Here is a 25,196-nt window from a genome sequence, read left to right as displayed (position 1 = left end):
TGATTAACTGGCCAATAGATGCATATTTTATTTTTTTTTTAAAGATTTTATTATTTTTATTGGAAAGGCAGATATACATAGAGGAGGAGAGACAGAGAGGAAGATCTTCTATCCAATGATTCACTCCCCAAGTGAGTGCAACGGCCGGTGCGCGCCGATCCGAAGCCAGGAACCTGGAACCTCCTCCAGGTCTCCCACGCGGGTGCAGGAACCCAAGGCTTTGGGCCGTCCTCTACTGCTTTCCCAGGCCACAATCAGGGAGCTGGATGGGAAGTGGAGCCGCCGGGATCAGAACCAGCGCCCATATGGGATCCCGTGGCGTTCAGGGCAAGGACTTTAGCCGCTAGGCCATGCTGCCGGGCCCATATTTTATATTTATAAATTAATTATCTCCATTTCCTAACACAGGGGCTGGGGTTAATATGTAAATTTTAGGAAGGTAGCTCTCATTGTTGCCTTTCCTGGTTGGGAGAGCAGGAGTTGAAAGGGAGTGAAATATGTGCTATTTTTGATTTGCAGGCCAAAGAGAAGATTCTCCAGTCCAAAGTATTCGATCTCCCAAAAGGCTTCTTTTTGGGGCAGTGTCTGAGGTGTTCAGATCATCGTCAGAAAAGTGCCCAGCCAGAACTCGTAGGTCTTCAGGAAACGTGACTGGGTCTGAGATGCCTGCGGCTTACCAGGTATCAGTGTCTTAACGTTTCTAGCACTGTTCTCAGGGAACACAGAAACATCAGAGGCAGAGTACAAGTGTGGGTGGTTGGGAAGAACCACAAGAGACTAGGTTTTGGGAGCTTAAACTGTCAGGTTTGGCCTAGATGATGGTGAGGAGACACACATGATCCTGTCTGCACATGCCTGTTACACATTACACGCACGTCTTTCTGACCAGTTACTCCACCTGTGATCCCTGGCTGCTCCCTCCCCTGAGCATGGTCAGTTGATCCAGTCCTGCCCATTTGCTCAACCCTTCTTGGATCCACCCCTCTTCCCCACCCCTGAACTCTGCCTTTGTTCAGTTCTGCCTAGAACATTGCAACAAGCTTTCCTCCCCAGCTCACCTCCCCAGAGATCTGGGTGATCTTTCTGAACCAATCATGTTCCTCTGAAATGTTCAACATATCCTTTGCCTAAAGTTTCACAACCTTCCTGCCTGTAAATGCAAGGTTTTCTAAGATTTTCTGAAATGAGCCATGTTGAAAATTATCGATCTTTGTTTGGAAGCTCAGCAAGTTGCTCAGAGCCAGGGGGAGGATGCAGGCCTCAGCAAGTGCTTGGAAAACATGGCCCTATACAACTGAGAGCCTTGTCCTCCCTCCGTGGTCCGTCCCTGCCAGCCTGGCTGGCCTCAGCCCTCCCTGCCTCTACTCCACCTGCCCACCGGTGTGTCAGACTGCCTGTAGCCGCGGCTTCTCACACTTGTGCTTTGATTCCTGTTTCCTGTGCCTACGGTCCCTCTCCTCAGCTTTTCCAGTCAACATTGGTTCCTCAGAACTCCTTCCCTGCCTTGCCCCTGCTGGGTTAGACAGCCTCCCTGTGCTCCGGAATGCCTGTGCCTGGCCCTGTTAAGATCATGGCCATATCATCATTCCTGTCTGCGCCCTGAGACAGTCCAGCAAGGTTCTCCACGAGAGATCCGTGCTTGACTTCCTCACTATTGATGCTCTAAGTACATTTATGTATGTGTGTGTAAGAGAGAGACGAAAAGAATCATTTTATTTTCTCTGAAATTTTATCTTTGCTGCTGTGTCTTCTGCATCTGTTAACCCCTTCCTGTCCCCAACTCCAACCTTAGCAAACATTGCCTGGCAGGGAATAAGTGTTTAGTAAGCATGTGTTGGCAAGTGTTAGGGAGTAATTATGATAGTCACAGGCAAAGTAGAGTCTGGCCTTAGAGTACAAAGTATGACAGCTTTTCTTTGGAGAAGCAGCTAATATTGGATCCAGTACTTGGTCCTAGAAAAGTGGACATGTAAAATCTGAGTCGCATTCTGCAGAGGGAAGCTGGGCTGCTCTTTGATGTTTCCACCTTCAAATCATGCCTTTGGTTGACCTTCAAGATTGCTGCAATGCTTCTTTAGAGAACAGGAGTTAGAATATTCAAACACTGAAATACTTTTCTCTTCAGACTCCCAAAAAGAGATACCAGAAGTCTCCTAGATTTGCCAAAACTACACCTAGAAGATTCCCACGCACACCACAGACTCCTCCATGTGCTCCTGAGGGACTGCAAACGCCGCCTGCAGAAAAAACGCCTGCAAAGCAAGCTATTGCTCAGAAGGCCCCTGGAGAGTCCCCACGTGGCTGTGGTCCCTGGAGGTCCAGAGGGGCTGCTCCGGAAGCAGCCTCCTGTCTGGAAGTACAATCACCAAGAACACCCGTGAGGCCAGGCACTCAGCCCAGCTGTACTTGGCCACATTTCGTGACTTCCAGTCCCGAGAGTGCCCCCCATCCAGCATCCCCAACTCCATCCAGCACCCCGCCCAGAAGCTCCTATGTAACCCCCAGCAGACCCTCTTTCAGAATACCGCAGAGGGCAGCTGCCTGTGTGGACTTACCTCAGACCCCAAAACACAGCCCCGGATCATCTCACTTGGGGGAAACAGTGCAAAGCCCAAGGGACAGCACTGTCAGCACCCCAGAGGGGTTATCGAAGGCAGCCACAGATTCTTCCCCACCCGTTACTCCACAGAAACAGTTCCACTTGCCTTTCCGGGATGGTTCCCAGAAGAGTCTATTTAGGAAAACTACAGCATCTCCTTCCCCTGGAGAATGGGACCAGAAGGAGCTCCCAGCCTGGCCGTCCTCTTCTGGCCTCTTGACTCCTCCCAGAGCCTCCCAGGCAACTGCCTCTAACATCCCAGCTCCCCAACCCTCTGACACTGGGAGGCAGTGCTGGAAGACCTCCCTACAGGGAGACTCCCTGCAGGGCCAGCCTGCTGTCCACACAGCCCCTGGGGTGGGCATGCACTCCCTGGCAGCCGTCACAGACTTGAGAAGGGGCCAGAAGGGAGTGAGGCTCTGTCCTCAGTCTCCGTCTATGGGACAGAGTTCTCCGGGCGGTGGCTTTGGGAGTGGCTGGCCCAGGTCCTCCAGCAACACAGAGTGTCTCTCCCTGGAGGAAGCTGATTGTCATGGCAGTGGTGGCTTGCAGAGTGTTGCCTCCTCAGGGCAGGAAGGTGAGGGGCTGCAGACCTCAGCAGCTGACGAGAGGCCACATGTATCGGACCCTGGGGCTCCTCCAGCTCTCCCTTCCTCTGGACCCTGCTCTCCTCTGACATCATCCTATGGCCTGCGTTGCACAGCCGACCGGCGGCAGCGCCAAGCCGCAGCACATGAGGAGCAGCCGCAGGCCTCAGTTAAGCATCTGGAAGCCGCTGCCAGCCCACGGGCCTTCGAGGTGGAGCTGGAGATGCAAGCTTCCGGCCTTCCAAAGCTTCGGATTAAGAAGATGGAGCCTGGCTGTTTGTTGGAAGCTGAGTCCCTGAGAAAGGAAGAGAGTGCTCTGGGAGAGGAGAGCTCAGGCCCCAGTGTGCCCAGGACCAGCAGGTCCTCTCACAAGCCCGAGTCCACCTACATGTCCCCACCTTGCCTCCGACCCTCGCACAGCACACCTGGCAAGGGCGGGGGCCAAACCTACATCTGCCAGTCCTGTACCCCCACCCACTGCCCCTCTAGCACTCCCTCCCCATTTCAAACCGATGTCGGGGTTCCTTGGACACCATCCCCCAAGCACAGTGGGAAGACCACTCCTGACACAATTAAGGACTGGCCCCGAAGGAAAAGGGCAGTGGACTGCAGCACTGGTCCCTCAGCTGGCAGGAGTGAGGTTGGCGCAGAAATTCCTGGGGGCCTGCTACTACCTGAACCCGAAGGAAAGGGGCGGGGTGTTGAACTCAGCCCACACAGGACTTCCATCTTGGGGGACTTTGAGCTCGAGGGAGTGTGTCAGCTGCCAGACCAGTCGCCCCCCGGGGACAGTATGCCCAAGGCTGAGGAAGCTGCCTCCTGGGGACAATTTGGGCTGGGTTCCAGGAAGAGACTCCTGTCTGCTGAGGAAGAAGTGGAGTATGAAACCAAGAGAATCTGTGCTGGCTCCCGAGGAGACTCCGTGTTGGGCCAGCATGAAGAGAGGTCTCCGGCCTGCAGTGGGCGACCACTGCCCTCCACAGGGGATGATGAAGTATTTGTTTCTGGTGAGTTTGTTTGCATGTGGGGCAAGGAGGCTTGTGGTAGCTCCTTGGGATGGCCTGAGCTCACTTCCTGGGCTATGTGAGGCTGCCCTGACACATGGCATCTCCGTAGGCTCCACCCCCCCTCGCGGCTACACTACGCGCAGCTGCCTCTCTGCCAGTGGTCTCCAGGCCCTGACCCAGTCTCCACTGCTCTTCCAGGGGAAAACACCATCCTCTCAGGCCAGAGACACCAGAGGTAACTTGTTTTATGGGTTCTGGAGACTCCGCTCCTGGGATGGCGAAGGGGCTCCCTCGAGTTAGTTCTGAGTTGCCAGGCAAATGGATTTGAGGGGGAGCACCAGGCATGGGTCAGGTGGGGTAGATGGTTTTTTGCCAGTATGTCATATGCCATTCCCAGAGACACTGCCTTAGAAGGACTGTGCATCAGACAGCCCCTCCTGGTCCTGCTGAATGCCAGCCTACTGATGGGTCGGCAGAGGGCCGAGCGCTACCTGCCGCACACGAGGCTCTGTGGTTCTGGGTGGCATACTAGACAGCTGCTGTGTTTTGGGTCAGCTATAGCCCACGGTTTACACCTGCATGTCCATGCACACTCAGTAGATGGTGCCAGCTGCAGTAGGCAGCCTGGCTCTGCCACTCTCTTGCCCCCTGCACCACCCTGTGTGGCTGTTTCCCTGTCAGCCATGCTGTGGGAGAGCACAGGAGGAGGGTGGCCTCTAGAAGGTCTCTTCTCTCAGGACCTGATAGAAATCAGGCAAAATAACATCAGACCTAAGACCTAAAAGGATGCGTGATGCTTCAGGTAGAAGGCTCCATCCCCAGCACTGTGCATTCGTACAGAAGCTCAGGAAGCATGGCTGACATTTCTGTGGGATGACCGCACCTCTAGCAGTACTGCTGGCGAGGGTACTCCTGGTCCGTGCGTGAACGTAGCCCTCTCCCTCTGTCTTGCACTCAGTCCTTGTTCACTCTGCCTTTCTCTAGATGAGGACTCAGACGTGTTTCTCTCCACTGCCGAAGACTCTCCCTTCAGCCAAGCACTCTCCCGGAGACGCCCCATCGGCAGAACTTACACACGGAAGAAGCTCATTAGCTAGCTAGAGACGAGTCTGGTTGGAGGACCTGGGACTGCAGACACTACAGAACTTGACCGGAGCCATGCTCTGAGCGTGATTTTTCCAGACATGTTGGGGACCCACACTCATACCACAAAGGAACCCTAACAGTTTATCCAGAAACAGTAGTAACCAGGGCTTCATCAAACAGAAAGCTCAAAGGACGAGGAGAAACTAGCAGGGCTGATGGCAGGCTGTTGAGAAGCAGGAAGCCAGATAAGGAATGGGTAGAATCCTCAGTTGGGAGCTCAGGAAAACACCCCTGTGCCTGGTTGAGACAGAAGGGGCCACCCTGTGTGAGGCTTCTACTGGGGCAGAGACAAAGCTGAAGACAGCATCAGGCAGCATTTATGATCCCATCATCTCTGAATACTGAGTCCAGTGCTTCTCTGTGCTCTGTTCCAACCTGGGGTTAACTGACTCAGGCCAGCTCTAGTAGTTTCCACAGCAACTCATCTCTGGCTGTGCCCTAGAGCATTCATGTGCAGGCACCATCCTGGTCCCATGTCTGCTATGACCAGCATGCTGCTGGAGGTTCCCATCTGGGGTGTCCCATGGCACAGCAGCCAGCCTACTGCTGGCTCTGGGCCAGGGTCTGGAACAGCAGATTGAGGGCTGTCTCAGTCTCCAAAAAAGGTCAAGTCTATTGTCTTACGAATCACATTCCAAGTGAAAACTCAGATTATTCTTGTTTACTATTAAATGACTTTTTAAAGCTAAAAGTGTAAAGTTACCCTATGTTCATAAGAGCACTTACCCCAAACCCTGCTGCTGCTAGCCACCCTGCACCAAGATCCCCTGTGAACCCAGGATTACGGGCACTAGGGCTCGCTACCCTGGAGCAAGGCAGAGGTGGCCATCAGAGGATGGGGGTGAGCCCAGCTCTTTGGGCTGTGGTCCTGCTGACTGCCATTAGTGAAAAGAAGGTGGTGAGGTTAGCACCGTCCTTCACCGTGCAGGATCAGGAGTCTCCCCGTGAGGCAGCGTCGGCCTCGTGGCCTCACAGGGGGTTGATCCGGACATCAATCATCCCTGGGCTGGCCCTTCGTGGCTCCCGCCGGGGCTTGGACAAAGACCCAAAGTTCCAGGGCAGGCCCACCTCCCGCTGCCTCAGCTCTTCGGGGGAGCCCTGCTCCTCGCCACACAGGCTCGACCGCTTCCATGTCACAGGCAGTGGAGCGTGGACCAAATCCCGTGTGTCCTCTCTGGCACGGGGGGCCACCTCACTGAGTGGGGACTGCCAGAGCTCAGGTGCTGGCTGGGGCTCATCTTCATTTCCGGGGACTTGTCTGTTCTCCAAACAGAGACGACTCCTGTCTCCACCTGTCAAAGGAAGGAATTGTGCTTGTCAGAGGGAGGTGGCCTGGCTCTCTGAGATCCTAGCTTTCCAGTGCTCCAGGACAACTGGAGGAGATTTCAACACAATGTCGAAAACGAAGTCTTGGGCCAGGCACAATAGTGAAGTGATTAAAGTCCTCGCCATGCACACGCCAGGATCCCATATGGGCGCCGGTTCTAATCCCCGCAACCCCGCTTCCCATCCAGCTCCCTGCCTGTGGCCTGGGAAAGCAGTCGAGGACGGCCCAAAGCCTTGGGACCCTGCACCCGCATGGGAGACCCGGAAGAGGCTCCTGGCTTCGGATTGGCTCAGCTCCAGCCGTTGCGGTCACTTGGGGAGTGAACCATCGGATGGAAGATCTTCCTCTCTGTCTCTCCTCTCTGTATATTCTCCTTTCCAATAAAAATAAATACATCTTAAAAGAAAAAAAAAAACAAAGAAAAAACGAAGTCTCGTCCATGGTCACATCATCCCAAGCCGGACAGAGGGAAATGTGGATGGCAGAGGCAGTCTGGGGCATTCGGCTCAGCAGTCCAGATGCCAGTAGGGATCTCCATGTCCCACATGGGGCATGAAGGAGGGCCTGGCTCTGCCTCTACAGACAAGGGATAACACATGATGGCTTAAATATTTGGATTGAGTTCTGGGCTCGGGATAGGGGCCCAAGCACTTGGGCCACCATCTGCTGCTTTCCCAGACAAATTAGCAGGGAGCTAGATTGGAAGTGGAGCAGCTGCAACTCAGATGAGTGCCCATGTGGGAATGCTGGCATCATAGGCCTGACCAGCTACACCACAACAACAGCCCCTTCTGTTTTGTTTTGGCAACAAAATGAGTTCCATAAATTGCTTGAGGTCCCCTCATAAGCAAACAGAAGTAAGGTTTGAGGTGACAGTGGTTCCTGTGCTTTCCCCACACAAAGGAACAAGCCTGACTTCCCAGCAAGACAGGCTGGCTGCACCGGGACAGAGGGGGAGCTCACCCCTGCTCTGGCAGGCAGCATTTCCACCACTGAGCTTCTGTTTCAGTTCCTGGTTGATCCACATGTGGCGGGTCAACTCCTTCTCCAGAGCTTGGATCCTGGCCTCGTACTGCCTCTTGCTGTCTGCGAAACCCTCGCCAAGGTGATCTAGAGTTGGAAGGTGGGGTGGAGCAGTGAGGGGCTGCAGACGCCCCCACAGCTTGCCCCAGGGCTTTGGGGACAGCGGGGCCACGCACCACGGCTCTGCTGGAGCAGCAGCTGCACATTCTGCTCATGCTCCTTCTGCTGCAGGGTCAGCTGGCGGTCCATCTCCAGGCGCTGGCGCTCCAGGGCCACCTCCAGCCAGTACACCAGCCTCTGCTGCTCCTCCAGCTGCATCTCCAACTCCGAGAAGGCGATCTGCTGCTGGTGCTGCTCCTCCCGCAGTGTCACCACCTGTGCCAGGATCCAGCCACTCAGCCCCCACCAGCCTTGGCACGCCACAACCAGGGACGGTGAATCCTGGCCAGCTGGCTCCCACAGCAGACACCAATCTAGGGTCTATCCTGCTGAGTCAAGGTTTGGCCTCAGATACCTTCTCAACTGGACCCGATGGAATGCATCTGTCCCCACTGCAATCCCTTTTCTAGCCACAGGCTACTGAGCATCTAGGCACGGCCTCAGGCTGCACAACATCCTCCAGGCCAGGTAATGGCTGTGGGGCCTGTCCTGTGCATTAAAGGATGTTTAGGATCCCTGGACTCTATCCCTGCCCTGCGGTAACCACACATGTCACCAGACATGGACCCTGGGAACTCCTGGACAAGGCCACCCCGAAGCTGGCCAGACAGGAGAGGGAATGGAAGAAGTTGGGTCTTAGCCGTGCTAGGGAAAACTGGTTTTAAAGAGGAGAGCCAGGCAGCCTGGAGCTGGGAAGATAGTCCTCACTTGGCCCCTGTGTGAGAGGAGGAGAGGTCCTCACCACAGCTACAGTAACAGCCCCTCACTTGAGAGGCAGGAGGCGAGGGGGCGCCCAACCCACCTTGTCGAAATATTTGCAGAGTAGGGCTCTGGTCTCTGAGGATGAGAGATAGCCGAGCTTGGTCATGAGGTTCATCTCGCACTGGGACAGCAAGGAGGCTGAGGCCTGCAGCACCCGCTGGCGGCACGTGATGGCCTCATTCTTGTACTCAATGGCGGCGTCCAGGGCCTCAATGGCCTCATCCAGCTGGAACAGCGTCCGTTCCTCCTGTGGGGACAGGGGCGCCTGTGCAGAGGCGTACTGGGGATAGGCAACTGAGCCTCAAGTGTCCCCATCCTGAACATGTGGGGACAAAGGGTGCCCTTGCTCGTCCTGGTGGCAGCAAGGACATAGATGTGTCTGTCAACTCGGCCCTGGCAAAGAGCCGATGGCCTACAAAGAGGCCATCCTGCCCAGTGCAAGTCCTTCTGTGGACTGACACTCAGCAGGCAGAATGCCCCACATGGACAGATGATGTAGGGACAGAGGTCTACTGGGTCATTTCTAGTTGTACAGACCTGCTGTCTGCTTGGGGTGGGCAAATGAGGTGGGGTCAGGGGGTGTGTTAAACATGCTGCTGGCATCCAGTGCCCATGTGGAGCTGAAACACAGGAGACCAGGTTCCAGCTGAAGGGGCACCGAGAGGTCAGCACAGCCTGGCCCGTGGGCTAGGACAGGAGACCCCATGGGTCCCAGCCCCCAAAAGAAGTGAGCAGCAGGGCCAGCACACGGACAACCACCCCGGACGCACCTCGGGCGACAGCAGGCTGCCCTGGCGCAGCTTGCTGTCGATCTCCAGGCGCTGCTTCAGCAGTGAGTCCTTCTCCTGGCGCAGGCTGTCAATCTCCCCACGGATCTGCTGCTGGCTCTGGGCACTGCCCTGCCGCAACTGCCCGCTCTTCTCAGACAGCTCCCGCTCCAGGTGTTCCAGCCGGCTGGACACCCGCACAATGTCCTCGTTCAGGGCCTACGGGCAACACCACCAGGGATCAGGGCAGAGCAAATCCTGTCTTCCTGGGGTGCCAAAGAGAACCCGGGTCTTCCACTCAAAAAACCCATAGCCCTGAAAGGCAGGGTGGTCCAACTCCTAGTCCCCAGGGACCACAGGGATGGCCCAGAGAAGCAGGACACAGAGCCTCCTGGCAAAGGGGATAATGCAGGTGGCCCTGGGAGCCCCTCAAACCACACGTGATAGCAACAATGGAAGGCAGTGCCTGAGATGGTGGGCCTGGGTTTCATTTCCCCTCTCTGACCCTTGTGGCAATATTCTAACCCCATGCAACAGAAGACCAACTCCGATGCTGACTTAAGAAGGAGTCATTACACTCAGCAGAGCCAGGCCCCTCTGCATCCACAGCAGGAGATTCTTTTTTCTACAGCCATACCACTTCCTACACCCATTCTTCCTTATTCTCCCTACAAAGACCAGAGCAAGTAGCTAAGCAGTGAAACAGATTAGAGGAATGAGTGGAGACAACCTCTACCCTAGAATTCTTGGAGATCCACAGGAGACAGCTCAGAAGGCAACAGCTTCACCACCCGGAACTCACCTGGCAGAGACACCAACTAAAAGAACCTCACCTGTTTAGACATCCCAAGATGGGGCATCACTTAGAAAGACTTCCCAGGGAAAGAGCTCTCCTGGCCGAGCCTCACCTGGCCAGGCCTCACCTGGCTGGACCCCACCTGGTCGAGCCTCACCTGGCTGGACCGTAGGCGCTTGATCTCCAGCCCTGTCTTCTCCTGCATGAGGGCCTCCTTCTTGGCCAGGATGGCCTCCCGCTTGCGGAGCTCCTCCCCCAGCTCATCCAGCGCCCGCCGCTGCTGCAGCACCTTCTCCATCTCCTGATCCAGCCACTTCTTCTGCTCCTCGATCTTCTGAAGGGGGAGCAGAAGGGACAGAATTCAGTGCCCACTGGCTATAGGGCTGCCTCCCGAGGTTCAGTGGGCATGGACCTGGCCCTGCCAGCTGGCGCCACCTGCTGCTGCTCCAGGCTGACCACGGAGCCATTGCTGCCGCTGCGCCTCTTCCTGTGGAAGGCCGCAATTTCCTCCGTCTTGATCTTCAGGATCTTCTGTTGCTGCTCATGTTTCAGCTCCAGCTCCTGGCGGGGGAAGCTCAGTGGGCAGGGCTATTTACAGTACCAGCACCTTCCCAGGGCCTGCCAGGGACACCCTGAGCCCACAGGAGTATTAGCCCACTCCCGACAGTGCCACCTGCCATCCCTACGGACCAGCAAGCAGACAGCATGAGTCATCCTGGTCCCTACAGTCACACTTTGTAGCCTTCACTCCCTGAGGTCTCATCCCAGCCTCAAGCTCCCTGTAACACAACTCAATTTCATGGGAAAAAACACAGGCTGTGTGTCAGGACAGGATGGACCCTGCCTGGGTGCCTGGGCTGGGCCCCACCCTGGGCCCCACAGGCCTGACCTTGACGCGGTGCTGCCGCTTGCTCATCTCGCTCTCAAGGCGCCGCTTCTGCTCTGTCTCTTCGCGGAGCCGCCTCTGCAGCTGGCCCTGCTGCTGCCGCATGAGCTGCACATTCCTCTCCAGCTCCTGCAGCCGCCTCTCGCTCTGCGCCGACAGCGACACCAGCCGCTCTGTCGCCTGCTTTTTCTCCTTCAGCACCTGGGCCACACATGGGATACTGCCAGCCTGGCATGGTGCCTGGCACTTGGCGGTAGACAGAACAGAGTCACAGCAGGGGGAGAGGCAGTTCACGGTGAACAAACAGTAACCGTGACAGAACACAAATAATGCACAAGTGTAACTCCCACTGTAACATTGGGCACTGGCCTACACTCTGTATCAACCGGGAAATACAGAGGTTAGGAGACCTAAGAGCACGCAGCGAGTCACTGGCAGGGCGTGACTCCAACCCAAGCTGTCAGCTCCTGGAGCCACACTCCCAGCCACTCCACAGCCTCTCTGACCACAGGCGACAGACAGCAGGAAGGACAGATGGACAACTGCAGGGATGGGTGGACAAGGAAGGTGAGAAGCAGGATGGACTGTGCTAAGGGCTGAACTGCACCCCTCAAATGCCCATGTGGGACCCCAGCCCCTGTACCCCTCAGAATGTGGCTGAGTTTGGAGATAAGAAGTCTCAAGAGGTGATTCGGACTGATGCACTAACCCAGCATGCCAGGTGATCCTGTGAGCAGAAGGGGACAGCAGGAGTGCCAGGGCACAGAGAAGGCCAGGAAAAGGCTCAGTGGAGAAGCAGCCACCTACTAGACAAGACAGAGGCCTCATGGGGGTGCGGATCCATGAACCCCTTGACCTTGAATTCCGGCCCCCACAGCTGCGACCTGCCCCCGCCGCAGCCTTCGGTTATGGCAGTCTTGGTGGAGTACAGACAGCGCAGCAGTCAACAAAAAAGAGGGCAGGCCATATGGACATGTGGATGGGAACACACATCAGCTGACAGAGGCACACCAGATGTGTTCATCGGATGGACGATGGACATTGCAGTGGGCAGCAGACTGATGGGGGATGGCTGGAGAGACCAGTGGACAGAGCAGGGAAGGGCTGCATGGCTACCCCTCCCCATCTCCAGGTCTCCACACCATGTGGGCCCTGGCCTACTGCCCCTGCTGGGTGGAAAGCTAAGCCAGCCCCCAGCTCCTACACAAAGTTCATCAATGCAGTCTTGCTCCCAGAGTCCAGGAGGGGGTCGGCACCAGTGGCTGGGAATCCAGTGGGTGTGAGCCCCAGCAGCTGCCCTGGGTTCTGACACCCACCTGGACCTGGCTCTGGGCTGCAGCCACCCGCTTGCGGAACTCCTGTAGCCGAGAGCGCTCACTGGCATCCTGGGGCTCCTTGCCCTCGAGCTCCCGCAGCTGCCTTTGGCCTTCGCTCAGCTCAGCCCGCACGCGCTCCGCCTCCTGTTCCAGCTCCCGGATGCGCTGGCTGTGCTGGCGGTTTAGGGCCTGGGCTGCCTTCCCTGGACAAGAACGGGGCTGCATCACACAGACCGCCCCTCCCTGAGAAGGGGCCCCGTCGCACCTCCGCCAGGGCCTCCCCACCGCGGCAGCCATGGAGCCCTGAGTGAGCTTCCCCAAGGCATTCTACCACCACCCATGACTCGGTGGTTTCCCGAGATCAACTTGCTCCATTTCATCTATTAAGAAGTCCAAAGGCAGGGTAGAGAGAGTTCCCTTCTACTAGGCCACCCCCTAAATGCCTGCAATGGCTGGTGTGAGGGGCCAGACTGGGAGCTGGCAACTGGATCCAGGCAAACACTGCTGCCTTGCAGGATCTGCATGAGAAAGCTGGAATCTGGAGCCAGATGCAGGAGTGGCTCTGGGGACAGGAAGTGGGCACCTTCACCGGCAGGCCACGCTCACCTTCCTGCATGAACCTTGACCACAACCATGGCCTAATGAAACTACAAACTAACTAGCTCTGCAGTTTACCTAGTACATACACTAAAGTAGCTGCGTAACTCTAAACTTGCATCATCAGACCTGCAAAACTAAATTCTATACGCAGGAAGCACGGAGGACAGAGGGACAAGCTAAAGAACACCACAAGGAAACGAACAGACCCCAAAAAACTGGAGTCTGCAACGTGCCACATGAAGGCAGGAGAGGTGAGACAGCGCAGACTGCTGAGGCCACGCAAGTAAAGCTGAGGGGTGTGTGTGTGCACCCCAATTCAGGTACATCAGTTGCACACCCTAGCAAGTGTTAGAGGAGCTAATGGTACGATCGTTAAATTAACAACAAAAAGGTGCAGATTTGTCCCAGAGGGCCTAGGGGTCAAAGGACACAGTATCTGAGAGTTGCTTCAAAATTATTTCGACAGGGGCCAGCACGATGGCACAGTAGGTTAAACTTCTACCCACAGTGCTAGCAGTGCAAATGGGTGCCGGTTCGAGTCCCAGCTGCTCCACTTCCTATCCTCATGTGAATGCACCTGGGCAAGCAGCAGAGGATGGCCCACATCCTTGTGCCCTTGCACCCATGTGGGAGACCTAGAAGCAGCTCTTGGCTCCTGGCTTTGAACTGGTCCAGCTCTAGCTCTTGCAGCCATTTGAGGAGTGGACCAGTCTCTCTCTGTCTCCCCTTCTCTCTCTGTAACTCTGTCTTTCAATAAAAATAAATCTTTAAAAAAATTATCTCAGCAAAGAATAAAAGGGAGAGAGGACACCAACATGGGAAAATTTTGGTCATGGCTAGATCTGAGTGACTGCCATGTGGGGACCCATGGTTCCAGTTGCTCCTCTGAAGTGCCCGGAATTCTGTGCAATGCATTCTATGATAAATCCATCACCATTCAGAGAAACCCAAGCACAGCTGGCCCCTGCTCCTTCACTCCTGACACCTGCCAGGAGTGGGTGTGGCATGGCTTGGAGACATGTGGTGCGTCGCAATATACACTGTGCAACTGAGTGGTACAGTGCAGAGCAGGCCTCAGCCGTGGCAAGCACTCTGCAGGGACAGGCAAGTACTGCCTACTCAGGATCCAGCCTAAACGGACCCACTGCACCCTGTGATGCCTGCAGGATTACCATCCCCGTCTCAGGTGAGAAAACCAAGGCAGAGGGGTTACATTGCTTGCTGCAAGACAGTGGGCACCAAACCTAGGCCTTTGGGCTCTGGTCTCTCAGCCTTCCCCGTAAGTGGGAGGCCCGCCCAGGTACCCCTGCCCCTCACCTGTGCGGACCAGTTCGCCGATGAGTTCCTCCTTCATGCGGATGTTGATGGCCAGCTCCCGGATCTTCTGCTGGGCCTGGGCCAGCCGCCACTCTGAGGCCATGGCAGCAGGAGCCTGGCGGGCCTGCGCCTTGCTCCCACCAACCACTGTGACAAGCAGTCAGGAGTCACCACCTCCACACAGTGAGGTAGGGGAGGCAAGCAGCAGAGGCAGCACAGGTGCCAGGGATGGGATGTAGGCTGACCCAGGAGCATGGAGCGGGGAGGAGGTCCTTTCTGCACCCTGCCTAGCTTACCTCTGGACCCCGGGACGGCTGCATCCAGCTCTGCGAGGGGAGGTTCTGGGCCCTTCCCATCTGACGGACACTCAGGACAGGCCCCTGCCTTCTGGCTCCACGTGCTGATCCCATTTCTGGAATGAGGAGGAAGGGATCTGTCCTCCCTCCAGCCCAGCCCCATCCCAGGTGGGGAGGAAGAGAGACCACTGGACCTTCTGTGTCCTAGGCCCCACGTGACCCCAGGTCACCTCACACCCACCCAGGGAGCACTCCTGGTTCACAGCCCATGGCCCCCACCGTGCTCTCCCCCAAGAGCTGGCCAGGGCCATGCAAGTGCGGGGCCTCCCCAGCTGTGTGGTGGGACAAGAACTGGTCCTTGCCATGTATGCAGTGGGTGCCACTCACCTGCGCAGTTGCAAGGCCCGCCGAGGTGGCTCTTCGTCCTCCTCCTTTCCCTCCTCGGATGTAGCTGAAGAGCCGCTTCCCGGCTTTTCTGACGGCAGTTCAGCTCCAGCCTCCCTACCATCCACCACCTGCAGAGGGCACCAGCTCCCTTGTACCTCCCTCATTTGTGTAGCATGCCCAGCCCTCCTCAAGCCCCCTGCTCCTTCAAGCTCAAGCAGAGCTCTGTCCAGTCCAAGTCCTCTTGGGCCTCCCGGCCTTGGTAACCCACAGCTTTAGGTAGGAAACTGGCAGAACAGGCAGCCAGGAGACCAAGGCTCAAGGAACAGGGTAAGGCTCATGGGAAAGTGAACCTGCAAACCTGGTGGGTATCTTTTTAATTTTTTAAAATTATTTTAAAGGCAGAGTTACAGTGAGAAGAGAGAGAGGTCTTCCATTCAATGGTTCACACTCTAAATGGTCACAACAACCAAAACTGAGGTGGTCCAAAACCAGGAGCCTCCTCTCATGTGGGTGCAGGGTCCCAGGTACTTGGGCCATCTTCTGCCACTTTTCCAGGTGCATTAGCAGGGAGCTGGATGGGAAGTGGAGCAGCTGGGACACAAATGGGCACGTATATGTGATGCTACCTCATGCACCTGCTCCAGGGGGTGGCCTTCTAGTTGATGAGTTTCCCATCTTTGCCCAAAAGCCAGAACTTGCTCTATACCCTCCTCCTGCCAGGTAACACCCAGCTTCCTCAGAGATGCCCAGCGAAAGCAGTCCCTTAGGAGAGGCCCTGCCTCTAGAGACACAGGCACCGAGCATCGCGCATCTCATGGATGTGGGACCACTGGCTGGCACACAGCCAGCCTGGCCATTTCCTCACCTCTTTCCAGTGCTCAGGGCCAACTTCAACTCCGGGAGGACAAGCCGCAGGCAGCAGCATGTGGTTGTGGGAACCCCCCAGCGGGGCTGTGTGAGGCCGTGGCATGAAGGAGTCAGGAGGCAGACCCTGCAGGAGCCCTGGGGCCCCCCAGCCCGGTCGAACCATCTCCAGTCGCAGGCGCAGCTCCACCATCTCCTCCTGCTGCTCACGCAGCCGGTCACTCTGCAAGACACGGGCAGGTTGCTGATCAGGCAGGGTACCCCCGGGGCAGGGCTGCTCCCAACAAGCAGAAGGGCAGGACACCGAAGGGCAAGTCTGGGGCCAGCAGCCCTCTCTGGGGTAGCACTGCAGAGAGTCTCTGCTCTGATCGTGTGTCCTCCCGGACACACACAGCCCAGGGCAGATCCAAGCTCTCACCCTTGTTGTCCAGTCCTGCTCAAGCTCCAGGATGCTCGGCCACCACATGGAACCTCCACTACCCAGAGGGTGCCAGGCTCAACGTCCTCTGGGCTGTGCGGGTTGCACACTGGGTCTCCGAACAGCCCACTCAGAACTCTAAGTGGGCTCAGCTTCCTCTGGCCCTGGGAGATTCAGCGACATTGGCATTCTCCCCACCTGCAGCTTGTACTGCTCCATGGCGTCCTCCAGTGCAGCCAGGAAGTCTCGGTTCTCTTCCTCCAGCCGCGCCACCTGGCTCTGCAGGATCAGCAGCTGCCGCGCCCCCTCGTCTTCCTATGGGGCACACGGGGAGGCTTCAAGACAGGCAGGGAGCTGGGGCTACCCCAGCCCTGGCTCTCTCTACCGCTGGCTAGCTTGGCTCTGCTTCCCACTCTGTTGCATGCAATGGCTGTATGCAGCTGGCCCTGAATCCCTTTTGGAAACCATTTGGACCACCTCTTGTTGGGTAGCCTGCAGCACTCTAGCTCAGTTCGTGCCCTTAGGACACCTCCAAGCAGTATTAAGTGGAAGCTGTGATGCTGCCTACTGCAGGACAGGAAGCAGGGGCACAGCTGGCTGTGTGGAGACCTTCTTCCTCCCAGTTCCGCACACATACACCCCAGTGCCCTGGGCCACACCTGGCCCATGGCCATCTTTCGTCCTTCGGACCCTTGCACCAGCTGGTCCTCGGCGGCTGCACTCTCAATGCCGCTGTCAGGCCCCGAAGCGGAGCTCAGACTGCTACGTTCGCCTTCCACGGTACACAGCCAGTCGCGCACCTTGCGCGCCGCAGCACCGGGAAGCCAGGGCTCCGCCTGCAGCTCGCGCAGGAGGGTATAGGCCGCGTGGGTACGGGCTCGGTAGCGCGCACACTCGGCGCCCAGGCGGGCGGCGGCCGCGGAGGGAGAAGAAGAGGAAGAGGAGCAGGTGGCAGTGGCAGCAGTGGTGGTGGCTGCGGCAGTGGGGCCTGGGGCGCGCCGTCCACGATGGATGATGCGTGTCTCTGAGCGGTGCCGTGGCGGCGCCCGCACCCCCAGCCCTGCCACTGCCTCCTCTGGCGCCCGCTCAGCCTCCGGTCGCCAGTTGACCGCAGCGCGGTTGCGGATATTCTGCGCGCGGGTGGCATAGTTGAGGGTGTTGAGGGTCTCATCGAAGTCCGAGGAGGACGGGCTGACACAGGCAATCATCAGTGTCTTGGCGTTGCCGCCCAGCGAGTCTTTGAGGATCCTGAGGGTGCGGGCGCCAGGGCGTCAGGGGCCCCATGCGCAGGGCCGGGAAGGCAGAAGCAGACCCTACCTCCCGTTCCCACCCCCAGTCTCGGCTCACCGTGTGATCTTGGAGTCCCGGTAGGGAATGTGGCTGCCTCGGCGCTGCGGGTCACCCAGGGCGCTAATGACGTTGCCCAGTGCCAGGAGGCTGCTGTTGATCTGAATGCTCTCCTTGAGCCGCTCACCACTGCTGCCGGTCTTGAGGACCCTCTCAGAGCCCGCCAGGTCCACGAAGTGGAACTTGGAGACCAGCAGCTGGCCCGCTGCGGGCCGGGGCGGGCGGCTGGTGGCACGGCCCCGCTGCTCCAAGGTCACTGTGAAGACTGTGTGGGAGCGGCTGGACAGACGGTTGAGGTGCGTGGCCCCTGTGTGCCGCGCCGCGTTGCCCATTTCCAGCAGGCTCAGCACCTCGTCCAGGCCCTCTACGTCCACCTCCTTCACCCCGCACAGCACTGTGGGCACAGGAGGTGGTGAGCCAGCTGTGGGCAGCGCCCTGCCTCGCCGGCCAGGGGCAACACAGCACAAAAACCCTGCCTTTGCTCTTCCCGTGCCAGGTGTCCCTTCCCGGAGCCAGTGGTCCTATCCTGTTATGGCCTGAGTGTCCTCAGCCTGAGTGCAGGCTCAGTGCCGAAGAGCTAAAGCGGAACCAACCAGGGCAGCCAATCCCTGACAGGTTCACTGATCCCTCCACCCAGCCATTGCATCCTCTACCAGTGATGGAGGGCCTGAAGCCAGTGGGTCCCCGCTCCACCTCCCTTAGCCAATCCATAGCTCACTAAAGCTCAGTGGATGGGCGGCTCCCCACTCACAGGGTCCCAGACCTCAGGACTCAGAAGGCCGCTGCCATCCCCAGAAACACCTTAATGTTCCTCTCATCCTGAGGGTGCTTCCAGGAACCACAGGCCCTGAGCAAGAAGTTACTCCCACCTAGCTGCAGCCCACACTGCCTTCATCCAAATTCCCTTTGTTTAGCCCTCACCAACCCATCACTGTGGACTAGACAGGGACCTGGGCAGGAGACAAATATGCTCCCCTCAATCCCAGCTTCAGTCTGTAAGAACCATCCCCAGTCCTGCCAGGGGCCTGGGAACTGAGTGGTCACCGCCCGCTCCTTGCTCCCTACCCCAGTGTCAGCGATCGGCAAGCAGACACGAGTTGTTCCAGGGGCGCCACAGCCCCTGTGGGCAGGTGCAGCCTCCCGAAGCCACACATCCCGCTCCCAGTCGGCCATGTGCCCTGAAGCTCCTTACCGACATTGCCTCGCTCATCTTCACGCAGCTGGATGTCACGGCTGGCAGTGCCCACCTCCAGCAGGTCCCGGAACTCCTCCTTGTACACCTCCAGGTAGGACACGTGCACCAGGCAGTCCCGGAGGTCGTTCTCATCGATCAGCTTGAAGGCCTCGGCCATTGCCCTCGGAATGATGCCCTGCTCGTCTTCGTGGAGCGAGGCTGGGGAAACACCACACGGCACCTGCCATGGGACCTCGGCCGGACGCTGCACAGGCCCCCGGGTCCCTGCCAGCAGCTGGGGGCCGGGACTCCCAGGTGGATGGAAAAGGCAGTGGGCAGAAGCCGACACGGGAGGGGCAGTTGGAGCCGAGCCATGCCCTGGAGTATCAGGCAGAGCATGGGGTTTCAGAGTGGGAAGCAGCCATGCACTGTTCTTCCTTTCATAATATGAGCATCCCCTTCGCTGTACACAGGACACGCTGAGACACCTTGGGCTCGGTGGTCCCCAGGACAGAGTATTTGTTATCATAATCTGTTCTCACTTAACTAACGGGTCTCCTAGTTTTATCCCATGAATAATCCCTGTCTATTCTAAGCTCCAACCAAATACCTGGTTCACTTAAGTATGTTACAGTCACAGTGAAACACCAGCCATTAAAAAATACACGGGAGAACATTTAACGAGGGGGCTGTCAATGTGGCACAAGGGGTTAAACCAATACTCGCAACCCCAGCACCCTACCCATCTGAGTACCAGCTGCTCCACTTCCCATCCAGCTCCCTACTCATGCGCCTGGGAGAGCAGCGAAGGATGGCCCAAGTGCTTGGGCCCCGGCGCCCATGTGGGAGAAGTGGAAGGAGCTCCTGGCTTCAGCCTGGGAGTGAACCAGAGGATGGAGGCAAGCTTTCTTTCATGCATCGCTTTTCTGCAAATGCTTCTGAAACTACTGCGGCTGGAACATTTGCATTCCCACCCCATGCTAATGTCATCCCGCCCAAGGCGACAGTGCGAGAGCATCAGGTCATGGGAGGCTGCTGTTTCATTGTGACTGTAGGTAGGAACAGTGCCTTCAGGATACTTCCTCACTTCTACTGTGCAGTTCAGAGGAGGAAAGGGGTGGCTGTAGGCCAGGGGAAGACAGCAGATTCTGCAACCTGCCAGCCGGTCTTCAAAAGCCTGTGTGCTAAAAGCGTGGCTTCCTATGTGGCCCCACTGGCACCTTTACGAGCCGCGGCCCAATGGAGGGTAATAGGTCACTGAGGACATCACCTTCAGTGGGGACTGAGGTTGCTCTTGTGGAACCCCAGGTAGCTCCAGAGAGCATGCCTGGCCCCCCACACCTCCCTGGCTTCTGGTCTCCTTGTGGGATCTGTCCCTCTCCCAGGCAGAAAGGCCCTCACCGGAGGCTGGACATCTGGGGCCACCTGATCTTTCAGGGACTTAAGAGGGGCCCAAAGAGTCCTCCCCAAAGCCCTGCTCCAGGGCATCCTGGCCCCAGCCACAGCACGGCCCTTACAAGACAAGCCATCCCCATCCGCAGCTGCCCCCTGAGGTTCCCAGGACCAGGTGGCATGGCCCCATCTCCAGGGAGCTTCCAAGCCCTCCAGTGAATAATGTTGCCCATGCCCCCTGATGTGGCTGCAGTTCCCCTCGCTGGCGATTCCCATCCCCCAGTGGGGAGCACGGGAGACCCGGGAATACCCTGCACATGGGCCTACGCCATGAGCCAGGTCACTCACCCACACTGGCTTCACCCATGGTGTATGTCTTCCCAGAGCCCGTCTGGCCATAAGCGAAGACCGTGGCATTGAAACCCTCAAAGAAAGCCTCGAGGAGAGGCTGCACGCAGGTCTGGTACACGGCCTCCTGGCCCACGTCCTCTGCCAGCACCACGTGGAAGTCGAAGTGGCGATTGCGCCCCAGGGTGACACGGCCGAGCGCAGGCTCTACCCGCAGGCAGCTCTGGTGGCCATGCAGCAGCTCCTTGGGCAGCAGGGGGCGGACTCGCAGGGCCACCCGCACCGGAGCCTCCTCCGCCACCGGCAGCCGCGGTGCCTCCAACCCCATGTGCAAGAAGACTTCCAGGCCCTGGAGAGAGACATTGAGAGGGCCCTGCAGCAGCACCTGCTCTGCAGGGGACAGACACAACCCTGCAGGTGACCTAGGCGTGCTCCTGCAGCCTCTGGCCCCACGGGGGCAGCAGGGAGAAAGGCCAAGGTTCAGGACAGACCCTGTCCAGCCTGACGTCTGAGGATCCATGTTGCAGCCCCACAGCAGCAACGCCTTGCCTTGGTACCCTATGTTGGTGTGCGCATGTCCTAGGGTGACACGCACCACCACGTGCACCACGACCCCCCCCAGCATCCCATTGTCCTTCCCCAACCCACCAGATTTCCCAAAGCCTCTACCTTTGTTACATCACTGTTCCAACCTGGCCCACTCTTCTTCAAAACAACCTGACCTACCCTCCAAGACCAAGCTCCCACCACCAACTCTGCCAGCTCCCACTCCTAAAGCTCTCTCACATTCACCTGCCGCCCCCATCCTGCAGTTAAGGCCCTTCCCCGTGGGTCTTCCCACCTGCTCCAACTCTCCAGCCAGGGGCACATTTTTAAAAATGCAAACACAATCCTATTACTGTGTTGTGGGCTGTGGAGCTGATTTACATTGCTTTAGCTGAGCACTCAGGAATCGAGCCTAAGGCAGTAGCACCTGGCCTTTGCAGACTCATTGATGTCCTATTGTCCTGTTAATGGGCTTGGGGGGAAGAGGAGATAATATGTAGCAAAGAGGCTTAGGAGCAGGCCGCTCCCAGCACTTCTACCACCACCACCATGTTCTCCTTGTGTCGGTGCTTTTCGCTTGGACATTCGCCGTGCCTACTATGCCGGCTCAGTGGAAGAATTCTAATCTGTCCAGGCATTTTCGCTATTGTGAGACTGGCTTTTTACACAATGTGAACTTGGAGGTTAATGTCAATGATAATGTCTTACAAAAGGGCCTTCTATTATTCCTACTGTTTTGGGTGTCCCCATTGACCTTATGCTAATCAAGGGACCTGTGTTTAGGGTTTCATCCTATCCTTAATCTTTAGGTTCTCCTTTTCTTTGTAATACAAGATTAGGTTGTAGGATAAGAATTGTAGCAGGAATTCCTATTGTTTTTGGATAAAGCAGATGGCATGGTTGTCCTTAGAAACACCCACTTGACCATGACGTGGAAAGTCTGAGCCAGAGTTTAACTGATTCTGTATAAATAAAGCAGACGGCTTTATTGCCGTGTCCACTATCATCAAGGAATTCTGGTGGTCCGTCTCTTTCTTTCTTTACGCCGACTCCACGCACACTTCGCGAGTTCTGAACCTCGGCTGGAGCTGGACTCCGGCATTACTGTCCCATGATCCAGCTCCCAAAAGAAAGAGCCCCTCTGCCCTTGCAATCCCTTAAAGGAATAGAAGACACACCATAGGGCCAGCCTTGTTAAGCTTAAGCCACTGCCTGCACTGCAGTCTCCCACATGCCACCCCGTGTCAGAGCTCCAGTTCAAGCCCTGGCTTCCCTGTTTCCGATCCAGCTCCCTGTTAATGGGCCTGGGAAGGTAGCAGGTGAGGACTCAAGTACCTGGGCCCCTGGCACCCATGTAGGAGACCTGGATGGAGTTCCAGGCTCCTGGCTTCAGCCTGCCCCACCTGGTGGTTGTGGCCATATGGGGAGAGAACCAGCAGATTGAAGGGGTGTGTGTGTGTGTGTGTGTGTGTGTGTGTGACTATGCCTTCTAAATCAATAAAGAATAATAATGAATACACCTTAAAACAGATCCTGCTTACTATAACCATTCACCTTCTGAACCCTAGACTTTTCCTCCTGTCTCTCTCTGCAGCCTCCTCAGTCCTCCAGACAGGGGTGCCCATCTTCATGGATTCTGCGCCCCATGAGGGCACCCACAGGTCCTGTCTCCCTTGGATCATCAACGCTCCCTCTTCGGGCTGGGGAACCAGCTCCCAGCACAAGTAAACAGGGCGCAGCAAATCCTTTCCAAAGACTTGGCTCCAGCCCTGCTCCCACAGCACTGGCCACTTCCCGTCCAACCATCCCAGCATTCACAGCCCCTCGCCCAGGCTCCAGGCACCACCGGGGGGCTAGAGGTGAGGTGGGCCTCGATGCAACCCCATCAGGGAGGTCGCAAGCCGGCTACTGTCCCGGCTCCTCCGCGGCCCTGCCAGCCGCACAACTGTATGGTGCAATCGCGCCACCTGGGAGCCAGGCGTCAGGAGCCGGACCAAAGCTCCCGAAAAGTCTGTGTAAGTAACTTCAACCAGGAACTTGTCTCTCCAGCCTCGGTGCTTGCTTCTCCGGGTCAGGCCCGGGATGCTGGCCCCGGTCCCCAGACTGAGGGCTGGGGGCGCCGGCCTGCCCAGCGAGTGGCCTCCAGGAAGTTACGGATCCGGGCTGGGGAGCTTCCCGCGCGGGGTGAGGGTTCCCCGGACGGGCCGGCTGCCCCCCAGAGCCACCTGGCACCGGCCTGCGCAGGGCTGGGAGCGGCGCGCGCCTCCCCCTCAAAGCCTCGCCCCCGGGGTCCTCGTGCCCCTTTACCCCCGGTCCCCGATCGGCCCCACACCCACCTGCCTGGGTGCGAACACAACCAGGGGTCCAGTAGTCGAGGCTCACAGTCCGGGCACGGCGCGCTCCGATGCCGTCATCGGGACCCCCGCCCCCCCAAAACAGCCCTTCCCTGCCCGCAGCTCCGCCCGCGCGCGCTCGGGGGCGCAGGCGCTGGCCGCGCGGCGCCGCAGAGTCGGGCCGCAGGCGGGGCGGGGCCCGGGCTGGGGGTGGACCTGCCCAGGGAATCCCCGCGGATGGCATCCCCTGGACTGCCAGCGGCTCAGAACCACTTCTTCACCCAACTCGGCTTCCACTCCAGGCCCGGGACATACTCCTTGCCAAAAGTCAAGGCCGGCAGAAGCTGTCGTTTCCCGCCTAAAAACATAACACTTCCATGGCACCTCGTCCCCCTACCCCCACCCCTTCCGACCCCAGGCTCTCATTTTCCCTCCTAGTGCAAGTTCTGAAACTGAGTTGCCTCTTACAGTCATGTCGAAAGAAACTTGGCACCGGGAGCGCAAGGTGTCCCCGGTGTCCCGTGTGGCCCTAAGGAGATGGTACCCTAAGAGTAACTGCTAGACCGCTTGCATTGGGAGAACTTCAGAAAGTTGACTCTTTTTTTTTTTTAAGATTTATTTATTTTGTTTGGAAAGTCAGATACACAGAGAAGAGACAGAGAGGAATTTCTTCCGCCCACTGATTCACTCCCCAAGTGGCCGCAACAGCTGGTGCTGTGCCAATCTGAAGCCAGGAGCCTCCTCCAGGTGTCCCACAGGGGTGCAGGGTCCCAAGGCTTTGGGTTGTCCTCGACTGCTTTCCCAGGCCACAAGCAGGGAGCTGGATGGGAAGTGGGGCTGCTGGAACATGAACCAGTGCCCATATGGGATCTTGGTGCATGCAAGGTGAGGACTTCAGCTGCTAGGCTACCGCGCCAGGCCCGTCCCATATTCTTTGCTGCAATTAGAATATGTAGTCTGTGGCTGGATTTGAAACAGTCTGCTTGGCCATTAGCAAAGAAAATTGTAACAGAACAACATGTTTTGGAGGAGGCTCTGTCCTTGTCAGCCAGAAGTCTCTCCCATGCTGGGCCACTTGTCCCAGAACATATCCATGAGGCAGGACCAAGGCACTCTCATACTGGAACCACTGTTTGGGGGTGGGTGCTCGAGCTCAAGTCCTGGCTCTATTCCCAGTCCCAGATGCCTACTAAGTAGATCCTGCGGGGCAGTGGGTGACGGTTACAGTATTTGTTCTGCCATGTGGGAGACGTCGGTGGAGTCCTGACTCCCAGCTTCATCCAGACCCAACCCAGGTCACGGGGGATGTTTCGACAGCAAGGCAGAGTTGATGGGAGATTTCTCTCTCACACTCTGGGTATGTGTGCCTTCCAAACAAAAACAGTACATTGAAATTAACCCACTGTGTGCTTGCTTCTGTTATCATCTAGCAAATATTTGCCCCCTTCCTCTTCCACCGGGGCAGAGGTGGGCTTGCTGTCCCATCACGGTGAACTTGGCCATGTGACTTGGTTTGGTCAATGGAACATTAGGAAGCGTAGTATAAGCAGAGGATCCTTGGGGCTCTGGGGCCTTGTTGGAAGAACAGTGGATCCCAGAAAGCTGCTCGCCCCCACCTTGGAGCCCTGGAACCGCGCCCCAGGAGCAGAACTCCCGTGCTGCCTAAGTCTGGCTGATCCCAGCCTGATGCAGAGCCACAGGTATCACAGCGGTGAGCTCTGCCTGACCAGTGAGCCACCAGCGAGTGACCAGCGACTTCCACACTGCTACCAACCTCCACACTCAAGGACAGTGTCCCT

General features: G+C 57.4%; 2 protein-coding genes across 2 annotated transcripts in view; one reads left to right on the top strand and one right to left on the bottom strand.

Annotated features, from left to right (window-relative positions):
* The window catches only part of TICRR (TOPBP1 interacting checkpoint and replication regulator), a 40,936-nt gene extending 35,455 nt beyond the window's left edge, over positions 1-5,481 (top strand). The window contains exons 19-22 of the mRNA XM_058665599.1: positions 520-680; positions 2,126-4,193; positions 4,303-4,428; positions 5,178-5,481. Of these exons, the coding sequence (XP_058521582.1) occupies positions 520-680; positions 2,126-4,193; positions 4,303-4,428; positions 5,178-5,290 (2,468 nt within the window). The 3' untranslated portion in view covers positions 5,291-5,481. The remainder of the gene's footprint in view (positions 1-519; positions 681-2,125; positions 4,194-4,302; positions 4,429-5,177) is intronic.
* A 788-nt stretch (positions 5,482-6,269) lies between these two features.
* Positions 6,270-23,481, bottom strand: KIF7 (kinesin family member 7). The gene is made up of 19 exons (XM_058665597.1): positions 23,401-23,481; positions 20,519-20,867; positions 18,797-18,997; positions 17,605-17,998; positions 16,917-17,505; positions 16,456-16,572; positions 15,841-16,062; positions 14,976-15,103; positions 14,589-14,704; positions 14,293-14,439; positions 12,376-12,578; positions 11,063-11,260; positions 10,609-10,734; positions 10,331-10,507; positions 9,381-9,596; positions 8,651-8,857; positions 7,866-8,064; positions 7,630-7,776; positions 6,270-6,631 (listed from the first exon to the last, which is right to left on the bottom strand). Exons 2-19 carry the CDS (start codon positions 20,844-20,846, stop codon positions 6,309-6,311), a joined length of 4,038 nt encoding a protein of 1,345 aa, XP_058521580.1. The 5' UTR covers positions 20,847-20,867; positions 23,401-23,481; the 3' UTR covers positions 6,270-6,308.
* Between the last annotated feature and the right edge of the window lie 1,715 nt (positions 23,482-25,196).

This window comes from Ochotona princeps, chromosome 6, assembly GCF_030435755.1.
Source record: "Ochotona princeps isolate mOchPri1 chromosome 6, mOchPri1.hap1, whole genome shotgun sequence".
Classification (NCBI taxonomy): Eukaryota; Metazoa; Chordata; class Mammalia; order Lagomorpha; family Ochotonidae; genus Ochotona; species Ochotona princeps.
The sequence above is the reverse complement of the archived record's forward strand: the minus strand, read 5'-3'. Positions and strand labels throughout refer to the sequence as shown.